The sequence below is a fragment of the Nelumbo lutea genome, chromosome 2 (genome assembly GCF_056320005.1).
Source record: "Nelumbo lutea isolate HS-2025 chromosome 2, American lotus-T2T, whole genome shotgun sequence".
Classification (NCBI taxonomy): domain Eukaryota; kingdom Viridiplantae; phylum Streptophyta; class Magnoliopsida; order Proteales; family Nelumbonaceae; genus Nelumbo; species Nelumbo lutea.
The window spans coordinates 2,337,114-2,355,031 of NC_142685.1; the positions used below are offsets into that span (position 1 = coordinate 2,337,114).

Genomic DNA, 17,918 nt, shown 5'->3' on the forward strand with positions numbered 1-17,918 from the left:
GTTTCTATAAACATATTTAGAGCTATATCTAACAATATTGAAATGAGAGTAGTACCATCATTAAAAGTTTTGGAGTTCCTATTTTTCCAGACCACCCATAAAACAAATAAAGCTAGTTTTTCCTTTACTAATAGAGTTTTGCTTTCTTTTTTAGTGCACATTCTTATCCACCAATCACTTAGAGTAGTACCATCATTTTAAAAATATGTGCAGTATCTTACACAAGCCCACAAAAACTATAAGAGCCATCAATATTAAGTCCTCTTTTTCTCAAGTGGCTTTTAGTAGATAGTCTATCATTAAACAGAAAAAATATAAATAATTTGATCTTTGGAGGGCATTTCAAGTTCCAAATGCTACTCAACTAATTAAAGTTACTAAGAGGGATTGAAGTAGAGGAACATTTAAGTAAATAAGCTGATTTGATAGAGGTCTCCTTAGGATTGCACCTCTAAACCTTTTTATCCTCCATGTAATTAGGGGCAATATGAATAGTCTTAATGTCTTCCCAAACATTTTCAGTGACCTCATTTTTAATTTTTTTCCTTCTTACTTTTTCAAATTTCAAGAGAAAAGAAAGCTAGTTTTGGCACAGTAATTAGAGACTAGAATGGGAATTGCTTTGCTGTTTGGTTTGGTCGGTGTTCAACTTTTTCGGCTAGCTATATCCCTCATCTTAGCTCATGCAGCAGTGTGGCCTCAATAAACTAATTTTGGAATCGAATTGCCAGAGTGATTAATTGTGCAAACAAGAGAGTTTCCGCCTGTAAGGTGCCAACTCTCCTAACTCTTGTTGGTCATAGTGGAGATTTGGGATTGGGGGATGGAAAGAGAAACCAATAAGCTCGAATGCAGAGGGTGTATTCAGGGTATAAAAGGATGAAAAAAAAAAAAGAAAATAACAAATTAGAAATCGCTTTCTATGTGTTGTATTGATTAATGGTTTCCTTCCCCTCGCTCCCAAACATCTAAAAAGGTAATGCATGGCATGGTGCTCAATTAACGTGAATTTTGTTATTGACATGCATGTTATCTATTGGGAATTTGGGATCCATAACAATAATGGACTTTAAAAAATTGAATAAAGAATTAATAGAAAAAATAATAATAATAATAATTCAATGACCGTTAGACCCCGACCCTATATATCTCTGATTTTTAATGGAACAAAATCAACTTAAAATAGAAGACTTTTTTTACTGATATAACAATCTCAAAAGCAAATGAAAACAGAAACATTGATGTTGAACACTCCCTCTAGCAAATACGTGACCATGGAAGATGATGAGGAAATGGCACAACCATATCAAAATGCTAAGGTTATAATATAAAACCTCGTTATCCATGTGGGCAATACATAGCCAAGTATTCTTCTTTTAATTTTTGTATCTATTCCATTCTATAATCTACTCTATCCCTCTCTCTCGTTAATTTATAATAAATATCATTATAAATGTCCAAGCGTAAACCAAATACCAGCTACCGCTGCCAGCGGCCAATGCCCATACTGCCAGTGTCATATATAGAATATGTGGTGGTTGGTTTCTTAGGTTTGGAGATGTGTGCAGCCTTGGTTTAATTTTTTTTTTTAAGGATGGCTGAAAATATAACGTTGTATTTACCTTATCCGAACTCGCCTTGGCTTGTGCCTTTGCTCATTCGTCGAAACATATGCGTGTGTGAGAGAGGCCCATTCGGCGTAACCAAACGTGGCTGAGTCGAGATTTGAGATTTGAGATACAAAACAAATAGCCAGCCGAGCCGAGTCCAGCTCTGCTAGTTGCACCCACTTTCATTATATCAACTTTTCCTTGCAAGTTGCAACGCTTTACAATTGCGGAATTAAATCAATCGACCTCAAAAAATAAAAAGGAGTTAAAGCTAGGCTCTAGTGGGTGGTAGGGGTGATTATAGGCCGGACTTTGCACTGATAAGGATTATAGTTTAGGCATGGGCCCAGTCCGGCCTGTGATTTTGGGCCTAAAATATAAGCCTTTAGCCTAGGTCTATACGGGCCTAAGTTGGGTCGAATTCTGATCCAGTGTTTTTTATATATAAAAATAACATATATCATTTTATATTAAATGATATATCATGTATATAGACCTGTTCTTGGGCCCAAGCCCGGCCCTAATAAAAAGCTCGAAGTCTGAAGCCTAACCTAATAAAAGATATTAGAAATTTTCTCTATTCAATAATCAATATAAATCAGAATTTATTTACATTAAAAATATATAAATTCAAAATTTATTTATATTAAAAAAATATATAAAGAAGGGAAACAAGATGTGGAGAAGAAGAAAAAATATATAAAGAACCAGAATGTGAATTACAATGAGCTGAATGGGATTTTTATTCCCAATGGGAGGAAAAGGGGAGGGAGTGTGTAAAGTTTACATACCTTGTTATTGGGGGGTAGGGGGCATTTTATAACCACTTCGTGCACTCACTCCGAGGCTTCTGTCAGGTCGGGTATGATTACTTCTGTGCTTCTGTCAGTTCGGGTGTCATCCCTTCTGCTGGGACAGAACCGTCACTGCTTCTTGTCGGAATCGTCTCTGTAACTGGATATGGCGGTGGCAAGTGACGGTGGCAATTGGCCGTTTGAAATGCGGCTATCAAGTGTCAAATCCCGAGTCAGTCAGGTGCGCCGCCACTGGATACATACTTCCTCAGTGTCAGGCATGGTACGGTTGTTCAATTGGGCATCCTGGGGGCGAAGTGCTGGAGTGGTGAGCGAGGTGAAGCCCTGAATTCGGATAGAGGTGTGTCCCGAACTGTCATGGGGCAGGCTAGTTTGGGTTATTGCCCTTTGTGTTCGTAAGGTTCGGGGCCTAAGGGAGAGCTTGGGCTCCTTACGGGGAGTTCGGGCTCCTCGTAGGGAGTTCGGACCGCTGGTTCCTCCTTTCGAAGTTCACACTTCGGACGTACTATTGTGCCGAACTGTTGTTTTTACCACATATTGAGTGATTATGAAGTCGGGCCAAATCTTCCTTCATCATCAACGATCCATTCCAATTCGATTCTAAACCCTTATTCCTGTAAACCAAATATGCCTCTTAAGAGCCTTGAATGATCAATCAATGCAACTTTATTAAATATTTTTATGATAAAATTATTGTGGATTATTATGAGCAGCCCTAACTCGGGTTAAGAAGAGTAATTTTGTTGTAAAAAATTTAATAAGTTTGTTGGTTATTGGGAGGAGTAATTTGGTAATGGTTCAAATGCTTATTTGAACAACTTGTGTATTAATAACAATGATTTAACTAATTAGAAAAATTAAATAGAAAGTGGGTTTTAGAAGGTAAAACTCATTTAATAAATTGCGTTGATTTTTAGAAAACATCCCGATTCCCGGATATTATTATAACAATTAATTATTATTATTATTATTATTATTATTTAAAAGTGTAAAATATAGATATTTATTACATCAGCATCAGCCTGTTCACGGAATCTGTTGAAGACCCAAATAAAAATAGAAGTGGTAAGTCGTAACCAAAATATAAGGCAAAAACCGAGAGTGGTGGCAGAAGTTTCCTCCTTTGTCCTTTGAGAGAGATGAAGTCCAGAGTCCTTTCCAATTTCCATAGATAGATAAATACCCCTCCGGCAGTCCAGCTCCCCGGCCCCGAGATAGATTCGGGACCGTCCATTATCCAATACCAATAGTAATATACTAACAAACGACCATTTCAGAGCCGAGACTTCTCTGGAGACGCACAACCCTCTCCTACTATTATTTTTAAGGGTTTCCCTCCTTTCCCTCCCTCTTTTACTCTCTTCTTTCCCATTTATATATCCAACTCCAATTCCCAGACTCTCGCTCCGTGTCCCATCTCTTCCACCCAAACACCGACCACGGCTCGATCTCTGGTTTTCCATGCCAGAGATCGAAGAGACGGCCGGCAAAGTCATGCCGGAAGCCTTGTTCGGAAAATATGAACTCGGAAAGCTGCTCGGCTGTGGTGCCTTTGCTAGGGTCTACCATGCGAGGAACATTCGAACGGGACAAAGCGTAGCCATCAAGTCCATTAGCAAGCACAAGATCATCAAAGGTGGCCTTGTCTCACACATCAAGCGTGAGATATCTATCATGCGCACGCTGCGCCACTCCAACATCGTCAAGCTCTACGAAGTCCTCGCCACCAAAGCCAAGATCTACTTCGTAATGGAATTCGTCAAAGGCGGTGAGCTTTTCTCCAAGGTTGCCAAGGGTCGTCTCACCGAAGATCTCAGCCGTCGTTACTTCCAGCAATTGATATCCGCCGTCGCTTACTGCCATTCCCACGGTGTTTTTCACCGCGATCTGAAACCTGAGAATCTCCTCCTCGACGAGAACGGTGACCTCAAGGTATCGGACTTCGGACTTAGCGCCGTAACGGAACAGATTCGAAACGATGGGCTGTTGCACACACTCTGCGGTACGCCCGCATACGTGGCACCCGAAATTCTATCTAAGAAAGGTTACGACGGGGCCAAGGTGGATATCTGGTCCTGCGGCATCATCCTCTACGTCTTGACTGCCGGCTATCTCCCCTTCAACGACCCCAATCTCATGGTAATGTATCGGAAGATTTACAAAGGAGAGTTTCGGTGCCCAAAATGGATGTCTCCGGACCTCAAACGACTCCTTTCCCGCCTTCTCGATACCAATCCAAACACGAGGATCACCGTTGATGAGATCCTCCAGGATCGATGGTTCAGAAAGGGCTACAAAGAAGTTAAATTTCAGGAGGAGGATTTGTTCTGGGAGCTTAAACTAGACAAAGACGAGTACCGAAGCGACATGTTCCTCAACGCTTTCGATTTAATCTCCTTCTCTTCGGGTTTCGACCTGTCCGGTCTGTTTAACAAGTCGGATGAGCGGGAGGAGGACCAGAGATTCGTATCGGCTGAGTCACCGGAGAAAATAATAGAGAAGCTCGAGTTGATTTCCAGCAAGGAGAACCTAACAGTGACAAGAAAGAAAGACTGGCAGGCCTTGTTAGTGGGGCAGAATGATAATTTTATTGTCGCCGTCAAGGTGTATCGGTTGACTGATACTCTGGCTGTGGTTGAGATACAGAACCGGAGCCGTAGCGTACGGTCATACGAGGAGATTTGGAGTAAGAAGATTGGACCTGAGCTGAGAAGTCTTATTTATCAGCCAGAAACGCTGGTTTCCGGTCAGTAATCGATACATCCGCGCTATTCACTACTTCCAGCGGGGTGGGTGGGCACTGGACACCGAGATGCCCTCCTTGTGATTCTTCGCCGGGAATCCTCTCCGGAGGGGGTTGTGGGCTGCCGGCAACCGTGTAAGAGGTTGATTTTAAGTATGTATACAGTTTATAACTTATATATAAAAAAGATGAAAATATTTATGTTTTGGCGTTGATTGGGGATAAAAAGGAAGTATTTGGGAGAGCATTGGGCGAAACCAAACAACGAAAGGAAGAAAAGAATACCAAATTCACCGGGTAATGTAATTTTCATTTATTTTTACCCGGTTTTTTTGTTGTTAATTGTTTTCAATAAAGTATGTACAGAGGAAGAGGAGTATTGTTATTTCAATTTTGGTGAAGGCTGTGTATCACTGTGTTGATTGTTTTGTTATAAAAATTTAGATATTTCTTTGTCTCCGGCGAGTGAAGGGGTGCGTAGTGGGAACACAAGACTGTATACGCATCATGCATGTGCTGACATTCTTCCCCAGACAGACTCCAGTCTCCAGACCTGCGTAGCATGCTGGAATGGTCAGTCATCGATAATGGCGCTTGATCTGATACCAACAACTGGTTCCGACATGCATGATGAATTGCAATCGGGATGAACTGGGACGAGGTAGGGAGATGTTTCCGATGCACGGCTGAAATGGCTGTTGGGATCAGATCCCAATTCCTCAATTCCTCATGTTCAATGTATCCGGTCGGTTTCCCAAAAATAGATGACGTTGGAGAGTCGGGATCTGCTAATCACAATTCACAAAACGAAACAGGGGAGATGCTTCCGGTGTGCAAGGCATATACGGATTGTGGCCAGCTTTTTTGTGGTCAGCAGATCCGCGCTCTGCTATGATTATTTTATTTACTTTTTTTTTGATAAAAAACGAAATATATTAAAGGGTAAAATACAAAAACGTCCGCTGAATTTTCTGAAAATCATAAAAATCTCTCATTTAGTTTCACTTTAGTAAAAGCCTCCTTAAAATTTTAAATAATTCAATAAAAACCTCCCTTCCATTATTAATTTAGACGGTAAATACATAAAATTACGAAATTGCCCCTGATTAATAGTCAAGGCATCATTAAAAACATTTTTAAAATGCCAAAATTACCCTTGTTCGATTAATCTCTTTTTTGCGTTTTATTAAGGTTAAATTGTTTTAGTATTTAACTAAAGCAATTGTAAAGGAAAAACCAAAACCGCAGCTTAAAATTAAAATTAGACTTAGATTGTTTAAGTATTGAACTACACTCAAAACATAAAAGTTGTTTAATACATTAAGAAAATTCAACAAAATTTAAAAATATATATCTTTGAACCTCCTACCACAAAAGCCTTTTAGTTCATGGAAAAACTAATACTCAGTTTGGAAGGAGTTTAAATACAAATTTGTAGAGTGCAAAACCTTATATTTTGTATATATTTGTACTCAAGGTTCAAAATATCAATACATTAATAGGGGCGGTTTAAAGCTCCTCCACCCCCTAAATCGATCAGAACCCCAAAACACCTCCTATAGCAGCTTCCCATTATTTTCATGATAGATGACACTAGAGAAATCCGATGGGTTGACACTTTTCCCCCATCAAGATTGTCTTTTGCCATAGCCCACCATCTCCGAATCCATCGTCCTCTTCAGTGTCGATTTCGAATTAGTCGTGGGAAGCTGCTTTGGCATTGCTACCCACAAAAGAATTTTCATTGGCAAGGACAATCATCAATGAAGAACAATTGCCCGAAAATGAAAGCTTTTCTCTGTGAATGGAATATTCTGAGCAATGGCACCGCCGCAAGTGGTCTTTGGGTTTTTTTTTTTTTTTGCTTTGAAAAAGAATTGAAACAAAGTGTAAAAGATAGATTATTCAAACAAGGGTAATTTTGGCATTTTAAAATATTTTTAATGATACCTTGATGATTAATCACGGGCAGTTTCATAATTTTATGTATTTATCATTTGAATTAGTGGCAGAAGGAAGGTTTTTGTCAAATTTTTTAAAAGTTCAAGGGAGGCTTTTGTCAAAAGTTAGACGAAAAAGGAAGGTTTTTATGATTATCAGAAACATTAAGGGAGGTTTTTATATTTTATCCTATATTAACACCCCCCCCCCCCCCACCCCTCCCCTTATAAACTGCATCTTCCCCGTGAATTTAGCATGAATATATAATCAGGATTCATGCTTTACCTGTACGATAAAACAACAAATTCTGAAGTGGGCTGAACAGCCATTGTCCAAATACAAAGGCCCTTGACACTTGACTGCAAGGGCTTGGGACAGAAAACCTTTTAACAAAAGGGAGAAATACACTACAGTACACTGCAAAATTCTAAAGTATAGCCCCCATAGGTATCCCTTTAACAAAAGACACACTAATGCTCTTTATCTTTCACATCATAGCCTTTTCCAGCACTTACAACATGATTTGTACGGGTACATCTCACCCTTAGAGAGACTGGAACCCACTATAAATCTGAGACACACCGACCATGCATGAAATGTGGGGTGGGGTACTCGCTATAGAAGAAGAAAGCGAGCAGAGTGGAACTCTAAGGCCCTCCCTCCAAAATGCGATTTGTTTTCCTGTAGTCTGTACAAACTACAAAACACGTGCTTGTGCTAGTTTCCAAAATTGATTCCATTAATTTGTTAAATTTTGGATGGTTGGCATTTTTTCATAGTTAGTAGACCAGCACATTCGGTCATGATTGAAAATAATAATTTCAAATTAAATTAATAAAAAATGTAGCCCACTAATTATTAGTGGAGACAACAACGTTTCTAGTGGGTCAAGCCACTTGCCAATGTTTCACGTGATTTCAAAGCAGCATACTCGAGTTACACGTATTTTTCTTCTTTTCTTGTTTTACAACCCAAGCGAAATATTGTCGACGCCACTCAATCCTACCTTGATCGGATTGGATGACATATGAATCATGTGATTGACAAGTTCCAACCTTACAGGTATTTTCGATTATGAAAAATGGCCAAGTATAACTCACGGACGTCATAGAGAAAAAAGGGAAGCGAAATTTTTCAGCATTTCTCCTAAATTTTCAAAACGTCCAGAAGAGAACCCGTAATTTCATGGTTTTTAAAATCGGACCGGACCGAAAGAATCGAGAACTATTTTTCCTGAAAATCAAATTAAAAAAAAAAATGGTGAATTGGTCAACAAACCGCTGATTTGAGCAGTTGAACCATTCGAACCATTCAATAGTTTTGATCATTTTTTATTTTTTATTTTTTATCAAAACGGGCCAATTGTTCGGTTCGAACAGTTGGACCGTTCAACTCAGGAACCGGACCCCTAACCGGTTTGTTGTCTGAGTCGATTTTAAATAGAACAATGGGTGTAGTAGATTACCATTTTACCCTTTTATATTTAACCCATGTCAATAACATCATCGTCTTCATCGGGGAGGAAGAAAAAAACGATGATTGACTGTTCGACCACCAATGGTGAAGAAAATGGTTCTCTTGGCACAAGGCCTATGCTAGGGTTGGTCTCCTCAAAAACCCTAGCGATGTCTACTATGACCGGATATCTCTTTCAGCCTCGACAATTTTTGGGCTCCTGTTCGACTGGAGCTAGGGATGTCAATTGGACTGAATTTGGTCCAATATGATCTAGTCCAATGTGAATCCATTATAAATGGACCTGGTCCAATCCAATTCAATGTATGGACCGTCCAATTTATTCAAATTCATTTAGATTTATATTGGTCTCAACCAAAACCCACTCCATTGACACATATATTCTTATCTTATATCAATGGACCAAATATTGGCTTAACCCAACCTAATCCAATATAAATTTGTTACGAATGAAACAGGTCCAATCCAATCTAATAAATATTTTGGACCAAATTAATCCAATCAAATATGTCTTGTTGGTCCGTCCAAATTGATTTTAGATTAGATAGGGTCCAATCCAAAACCAGTCCATTGACACCTTTAATCGGAGCGGTCTGAATATCTTGTCATCCGTCCTCACCCTATTCATGATCTCATTTAGTTCAATCCAATTACTCATACGGTACCATCGACGGGTGCACTTGCTTATGGATGTTTGGAAAGTTTTTTACAATTAATTGCAAGGATAACAAGATTGATCTTAATGGTGGCAATTTTACGCTCTCATATGACACCAACATTGCTCGCCAGACAATGCTTTCTAATTCCATTGCCATTGTTTGTGCTGCTTTAAATTGCTTACTTGATTTCTACAAAGTCAAACACCTTTGTGGTTGTATAACCAATTGTGGTAAAATAACCGAAACCCCCTCCTCTCCTCCGCCTACAACTCCGTCATCCTCTTCCTTTTTCAAACTCCCTTCTCCTCTCTTCCACCTACAGCTTCGTCATCCTCTTCCTCTTTAAAACCCTATCCTCGTCTCCTTTGCCCTATCCTTTTGCTCTTCAAAACCCCCTCCTATCCTCCACCCCATCATCATCTTCCTCTTTGAAACCTCCTTCTCTTCTCCTCTTGTTGGAAATAATCTCTATATTTTTCCTTTTGCAAATCAGGAATATCTTAGCCAATAAATAACAAGTATGCAGTAATAAAACAAACAAACAAAAACAGAGCAAGTAATAATAGTAGACACCAAGTTTTTACGTGTAAAATCCCTCAATGTGAGGGTAAAAACCACAAAACCGAAATCGAAACCATCCACTATCAACAATAGTAATGGGATAAATGTTTTTTCTATCTAGTGACAACTAGATGATGAAGATCAAGAAAGTTATTGGATTCCAACAACAAAAACATCAATAAAATGAACAACAAATAAGAAATCTCTCATCAAAAGTGAAAACACAGCAATGGAAGCAAGAAGAGATATTAAAAACAAATTTGTCTTCTTCGTTTCAGCCCCTATAAAACTCCTTTTTCTTCCAAACTCTTATTTTCAAAACTCTTTTGTTCTCTATTATTTTCTAGAGAGTTGTTGAAGTTTAGAGTGAAGAGTGAGCTCTTCCAATTCATTGGACACCAAAAAGACATATTGGCTTGCAAGACAAGCCAAAGAATACAAAAGACCCTTTTTACTTGATTTCCCCTTTTGTCCTTTTTCACTTTTATTTCATTTGTCTTTATTTATTTGTGGGTCCCACCTCATGAGGAGGATAACCCAATAAATCTCCTACTCCGACTCATGAGAATGTCTTCTTCATATTCAAACTTGTCAAGCCTCTGCAAAAATCAAACTTGTTCTTGGGTAAACATTTAATCATCATATCTAAAACATTCCTATCCGTATGGATCTCTAACTGCAATTGCTCCTCATCAAGAACATATCTAATCCAATAATACCTAACATCAATGTGCTTGGACTTGAAATGAAAATCTGGATTCTTAGCTAAGTGTATAGCACACTAATTATCACAAAGAACAACATATTCGTCTTGTTGTATACCCAATTCTATAAAGAATCGCTTCATCCATAAAATTTGCTAGCAATGTATTCAGCTTATGTAGTATATAAAGCAACACATCTTTGTAGTTTGGAGTGCTATGACACTACTCCCCCTGCAAAAGTAAGTAAAAAATCTGATGTAGACTTCCTAGAGTTAGTATCCCCATCTATGTCTACATTAGTATAGCATTCCAATACTATCTTACCACCACAAAAGCATAAACATAATTCAGAAGTGCCCCTGAGATACCTAAAAATCCACTTAACTATTTTTCAATGCTCTTTACCTGGATTGTCAAGAAATCTACTAACCACACTGACTACATGTGCAATTCAGGCCTAATGCAAGCCATAGCATACATCAAATTTCCTACGGCTGAAAAGTATGGCACAATCATCATTTCTTCCTTTTCTTTTTCCCTTGAAGGACTTTGTTCAAGACTCAACTTGAAGTGACTTGCAAATGGAGTGTTAACTGACTTGGCTTTGTCCATGTTGAATATTTCTAATACTTTCTCAATGTACCTTTCTTGTGATAGCCATAGCCTTCCAACTTTCCTATCATGAGAGATTTGCATTCCCAAAATCTATAGTTGTTTTCTTGTACCCATTGTCCATCATGAATGATTCAAATTTCTTGTACCACTACCTAGGTGCTTGTTTTAATCCATACAATTTTTTTCTTAGCTTACAAACCATGTGTTCTCTTCCCTTGACTTCAAACCCTTCTTGTTGCTCTATATAGATGTCTTCTTCCAAATCACCATGAAGAAATGCAATTTTGATACCAAGCCACTCAACCTCTAAATTCATACTTGTTGTTAGGCCTAATACTACTTTGATTGATAACACATTCACAACTAGAGAGAAAATTTCATCAAAATCAATGCCCTTTTTTTTTTTCAAATCCTTTCACAACCAACCTTGCTTTGTACCTTGGTTGTAAGCATTTTTCTTATGTTTTCAAATTAAATACCCATTTGTTCTTGAATGCCTTTTTTTTCTTTTGGTAAATCCATCAAGTCATAAGTGCAATTCTTATGCAATGAATCTAATTCTTCTTACATTGCTTTCAACCATTTTTCTTTTTCATTACTTTCTATAGTTTCCTCATAACATTGTGATCCACTTACATTACTGAGCATAACATACTAATGAGGAGAGTATTTTTTTATGGCACCCATTCCCTAGTAGATCTTCTCAATTGTAGTTCTTCTTCTTGAGTTTGAGGTTGCTCTTATGGTACTTGAGGAGTTTTTATGGGTTGATCCCCCTTTTCATGATCAACTTCACCTAAGTTGTCACATAAAGTGCTATCATTATTAACCATATTATCTTGTAAATATTCTTTGTTTTCACCATGCACAACAGAGGAAGGAATCAGATCCAAATCAACAAAGCTTTCAAGCTTTGGTTGTGACTTTGAATGTTTTCAAACTCAACTATTTGATTTTCAAGAAATATCGCATCTGTGCTTCTTATTATCTTTTTTTCAACTAAATCCCATAACCTGTACCCAAATTTCTCATTTGCATAATCCAAAAAATGTGTTGATTGGACTTTCCATAAAGTTTGGACCTTTCGTCTTTGGGAATATGCACAAATGCCTTGCAACCAAATACCCGTAAGTGGTCATATGAGACATCTCTCCCTATCCATATCTTTTTTGGCAAATCTCTATCCAAAACAATTAAAGAACACAAGTTAACTAAATAACAAGCAATACACATTGTCTCTCCCCAAAAAGATTTTGGTAATCTAGCATGTGAAAGTATACACCTAATTCTTTCCTCAATGATGTGGTTTATCCGTTCAGCCACACCATTATGTTGTGGAGTCTTAGGAACTTACTGTTCATGTCAAAGACTGTTGTTTTTGCAATATTCCTCAAATGGATCGATGTATTCACCTCTATTGACTGTACGGATGCATTTGAGGAGTTTTCTTGTTTCTCTTTCAACTCTAACATGAAAATAGTAAAATATCTCTAAGACTTTATTTTTATGTTTCATGGTATATGCCCATACTTTTCTTGAATGTAACAAAGTAAGAGGCACCACCAAGAGACTTAGCTTTCATGTCACATACATCGGAATGAATCAATTCTAAAACATTTTGTTTTCTATGAAGAGGATTTAAAAAAAAATTATTTTGTTTACCAACAAAACAATGAACACATGAATCTAAATATGTACCTTTCAAGCCCGAGAGGAGTTGTTTCTTGGTAAGAACTTGAAGTCTTTTCTCACTCATGTGACCAAGTCACTTATGCCATAGGTTGGAGGAGTCTTTTTCTGTAACATTCAGTTGCCCCTTGCATAAATGAGCTCTCATTCTGTAAAGAGTAAAACATCTTCACCCCTTTGCCACTATAAAAAATCTTTTTGGTGAGTTTCCATTTTCCTTCACCAAAATTGTTGTTATAGCCTTCTTCATCTAATTTTCTTGCAGAAATTAGGTTGAAGCAAAGATCCAATATGTGGCTCACATCCTTGAGAACCAATTTACAACCAACATTGGTCTCTGTTTATACATCACCTAACCCCACAACTTTTTATGTGTAGTTGTTGCCCATTTTTAAATACCAAAATCACCTGATTTGTAAATGGCAAAAGTTCCTTGTGTGAAGTAGCATGGTATGATGCACCAGTGTCAATAAACCAATCAGTGTCTTGGCATGTAAGGCTAAAACAAGACTATTCACATCCTTCAAAAACCATAACCTCACCATATGAAGCAACTGCAGTCGTCTCCTTTCCTTCTGCATTCTCTCTTGAAGTGTCCCGGCTTATTGCAATAATGGCAAGTGATATCTTTTCTTGACTTAGATTTACCTCTAGAATTGTCACGGTTGTATGGACATCGGCTTTGACTTCTACCCCAGTTTTCTGTAAGAAGTGCACCTAATTTACTAGTGTCCAATGATTTCCTTCTAATTTCTTCATTGAGCAAACTATTTCTTACCATACTCATTGTGACTTTTCCTTCGGGTGCAGAGTTACTAAAAGACATCACAAGCGTCTCCCAACTTTCTAGCAATGAACTCAGTAATAGTAAGGTTTGGAACTCATCATCCAACACCGTTTTCATTGAAGCCAACTAATTTACAACATCTTGCATCTAGTTCAAGTGTTTGGTAATGGACGAACCCTCTTTTTACTTCAAATTTACGAGCTTCCTTATTAAGAAAGCCTTATTAATGGTGATTTTCTTATCATACAATTCCTCCAACTTTGTTCCAAAGAGGAATGGTTGAAGTTTCATTTTCCACAAGATGATAAATGCTATCATCCAACCTTTGTTGAATGCATGCAATGGCTTTTAAGTCAAGAATTTTTCATCGGTCACTTAACATATCCTTGGGCTTGCCTTGTTCATCTTTCAATGGTGCATACAAGTCTATGGAGAGCAACATACCTTTCATCTTTGATTTTCAAAGAGACCAATTGCTTCCATTCAATGAAATCATCCTAACCGAATTTCTTTCCATAATTTGCACAAGAACCAAGAGCTCTTATACCACTTTGTTGGGAAAATCCCTATATTTTTCCTTGTGCAAATCAATGATATCTTAACCAATAAATAACAAGTATGTAGTAATAAAACAAATAACCAAAATAGAGCAAGCATTTTTTATGTGAAAAACCCCTCAATGAGAGGGTAAAAACCACAGGACCGAAATCTAAATCATCCACTATCAACAATAGAAATGGAATAAATGTTTTTTTCTATCTAGTGACAATTAGATGATGAACATCAAGAAAGCTATTGGATTCCAACAATAAAAACATCAATAAAAATGAACAGCAAATAAGAAATCTCTCACCAAAGGTGGAAATACAACAATGGAAACAAGAAGAGATGCTGAAAATGGATTTGTCTATTTCGTTTCAGCCTTTGTAAAACTCCTTCTTCTTCCAAACCCTTCTTTTCAAAACTCCTATGTTCTCTGTTATTTTCTAGAGAGCTGTTGAAGTTTAGAGAGTGGAGAGTGAGCTCTCTCAATTCATTGGACACCAAAAGGATGTATTGGCTTGCAAGACAAGCCAAAGAATACAAAAGGCCCTTTTTACTTGATTTACCCTTTTGTCCTTTTTTACTTTTTGTCTTTATTTATTTGTGGGTCCCACCTCATGAGGAGGACATCCCAACACCTCTACCCCGTCTTTCTCTTCCTCTTTGAAACCCCCACCTCTTCCCTCTTCGCCAAGGAACTCACCTTGAGATTTGGTCCAATGGTAGAGAAGACGACAAGGAGGAGTGCCATTAGAGCAATGACAGAGCCTCTAAAGGCTCAGCAACACGACAAGGAAGACGTCCATTGAGGAGACCTTTCCGACGAAGACTATGGTTTTCCAACACCACCCTGTGCTAGTCTATTGGGTCACAGAGAATGGCCAGTGCCACTCAACAAAGGCAGCTTTTGTGTTCTTTGCAATTTTGAAGTATTTTTATCAAAATCTCTTTTTTTTTTATTTCATTTTTAGTTAAAAACTTGAAACCTGACTGAAATATATATTTTTGAATTTTTTATTTTTGTCATTCTTTGAAATTTACACTTTTTTTTAAATTGGTATGATTTTTTGTAATTTTCGAAATTATTGTTTTTATATTTTTTTTTGTTTTGAAATTGGTATGATTTTCTACAACTATCATTTGTAGATTTTTTTTTTAGTTGAAACATATAATTTTTCAATTAGTTTTTTCTCATTTTATGTATTTTTCTGTAATTTCTATTTTTTAGCTAAAATATATATTTATTAATTTTTATTTTGTTGTAATTGTCTTCTACAACTTTTGCTTTTTTTAGTTGAAACACATATATTTTTTATTTTTTATCATTTTATGCATTTTCTGTATTTTTATTTTTTGCTGAAAATATATTTGTGATTTTTGTGCAACTTTTTAATGTCTTTTATAGTTTCTCTTTTATACTTTTATTTAATTATTTAATTATTTTTCAAAATTTTTCTACAATTTTATGTTTTACACTAAATGTACAAGGCAGTTGGGCGCATAAGGGCATTTTAGTCATAAAGGTATATTTAATAAGGTTGAATCATCATTCAAGGGCAATATCATCATAAAAATTGTATTTATGCTGGCATTGACAACTTCTATCACTGAATACTAATGGTGCTCTAATGGATAGTAAGTTTTGAAAAACAAAAGCTCATTTACATGGGGTTTCATAGAGGTTTTGAAAAGTTATGATAAGTTTAAAAGAAATGTTGAAAAACCATAATGAGTATTATACAATTTCTCAAAGGGGAAAAATACTAATATCTTTACCGTTATATCCAATGAAAAAGTTACAAAGAATATTATACCCTAACGAGCAAATTCGCTTTCTTCTCGCTTCTTCTTTCCAACTTTCAATTCAACTGCTGACTCCGACTCCCATAACCCAGAAACGATGAGTAAATCAGCCTACCCATAACCAGAAGATGAAAAATAGAGCAATGTTGATTGTTGCATCACAAGTTATCTAGTTAGGATGTACAACAGAACTAATCCAACTAGTTATGTGAGCAGTTTGGATTGATCTAAGTTGGACATGAGCACATTATCCTCAACATCCCCCGACAAGCTGAAGGTAGGTGAAACAACACGAAGCTTGGATTGGAGGAAGGAAAACCTAGGACCGCCAAGAGGTTTCGTGAAGATGTCTGCAATTTGATCTTGAGAGGAGATATAACAAACATGTAGAGATCTGGTGGCAACCTTCTCACACACAAAGTGAAAGTCTAACTCTATGTGTTCAATGCGTGCATGAAAAATTGGGTTAGCCGCTAGGTATGTGGCGCTAATATTGTCACTCCATAGAGTGGGAGCCTGGGAAGGTGTCACACCCAGCTCATTTAATAAGGAGCATAGCCAAATGGTCTCAGATGTTGCGAGGGCGATGCTGCAATACTCAGCCTCCATGCTGGAGCATGAAATAGTGGTGTGCTTCTTGGAAGACCATGAGACAATATTGTCACCAATGTAGATGAAAAAACCACCGTGTGACTGCCTATCATCGAAGCAGCCAGCCCAATCAGAGTCAGAAAATATTTGGACATCAAAAGAAGCACACGGTTGAATGCAAAGGCCTGTATCAATAGTATACTTGACATAACGAAGGATACACTTAACAAAGGCCCAATGAGTAGTAGTAGGAGCATGCATAAATTGACACACCTTGTTGACTACATAATCCAAGTTAGGGCGAGTGAATGGCAGATATTGAAGAGCACCAACAACACGCCTATAAGTGGTGGGATTCGGAAGGGCATCACCATCATTGCAAGAGAGTTGAGTGGAGGACGCCATAGGTGTTTCAATGGGCTTGATGCCATCCATAGAGAGAGTTTGTAATAGATCTTGCATATATTTTCTTTGAGAGAGAAAGAGACCAGATTTGGTGTGTATGGCTTCAATACCCAAAAAATAATGAAGTGGGCTGAGATCCTTGAGTGCAAAGCAAGAGCCCATTTGCTGAAGTAAAGTGGAGATGGCATTCGAATTAGGCCCAGTGACAATGATGTCATCAACATAGACCAATAGAGGGACTTGCGTAAGCGACACACATAATTTGGATGATCATGATCAATAAAATCGGGTGGCTGTTGCATAAACCTCTTCAGATAATTCTCCATGTAAAAAGGCATTTTGTATGTCTAGCTGGTGCAGGGGCCAGTGTTGAGAAATAGCAAGACTGAGAATAACCCTAAGGGTTGTGGGCATAATAACTGGGCTGAACGTTTCACTGTAGTCTAGGCCTTCACGCTGATTGTACCCCTTGGCAACCAGTCGTGCCTTGTAGCAGTCTATAGTGCCATAAGGTTTTCGTTTGATACGATAAACCCACTTACAGCCTACAATGTTAGCATTGGGCTTGGGCTTGACCAAATCCCATATACCATTCCATAGTAGTACATCGAGCTCATCCTGCATAGTAGCTCTCCAATGGGCATGGCGATTGGCAGATGAGAAGCATGTGGGTTCCACCTTAGATAAAGGATACCAAGTAGAGACCAACGAGTATTTCTTGGAGGGGCAAAAAATGCCAGCCTTGGCTCGTATAGTCATAGGGTGAATATTTTGGGCTTGCAGAGGTTGTAGAGACACAACAGGTGATATGCATGGACCCATGGAGGAGGGCGAATCCAAGCTGGACGAAGATGAACCTAGGTTGAGTACAGGCCCATTGTCGGAATTAGTGGGTGGTTCACTAGATGACAAATCTGGGAGAAGCATGGACACATTATTAGAAGCAACAGACCCATTTGATGATGAAGGCAGTAAA

General features: G+C 37.9%; 1 protein-coding gene across 1 annotated transcript; it reads left to right on the plus strand.

Moving 5' to 3' along the window:
- The first annotated feature begins 3,376 nt into the window (after positions 1-3,376).
- SR1 (serine/threonine protein kinase 1) lies at positions 3,377-5,625 on the plus strand. Its single transcript, XM_088968282.1, has one exon. It carries the CDS (start codon positions 3,887-3,889, stop codon positions 5,177-5,179), a length of 1,293 nt encoding a protein of 430 aa, XP_088824408.1. The 5' UTR covers positions 3,377-3,886; the 3' UTR covers positions 5,180-5,625.
- Positions 5,626-17,918: the final 12,293 nt, after the last annotated feature.

Excerpts from the sequence above, each read along its gene's own strand:
- SR1 (XM_088968282.1), top strand. The coding sequence starts at position 3,887 with ATGCCAGAGATCGAAGAGACGGCCGGCAAAGTCATGCCGGAAGCCTTG.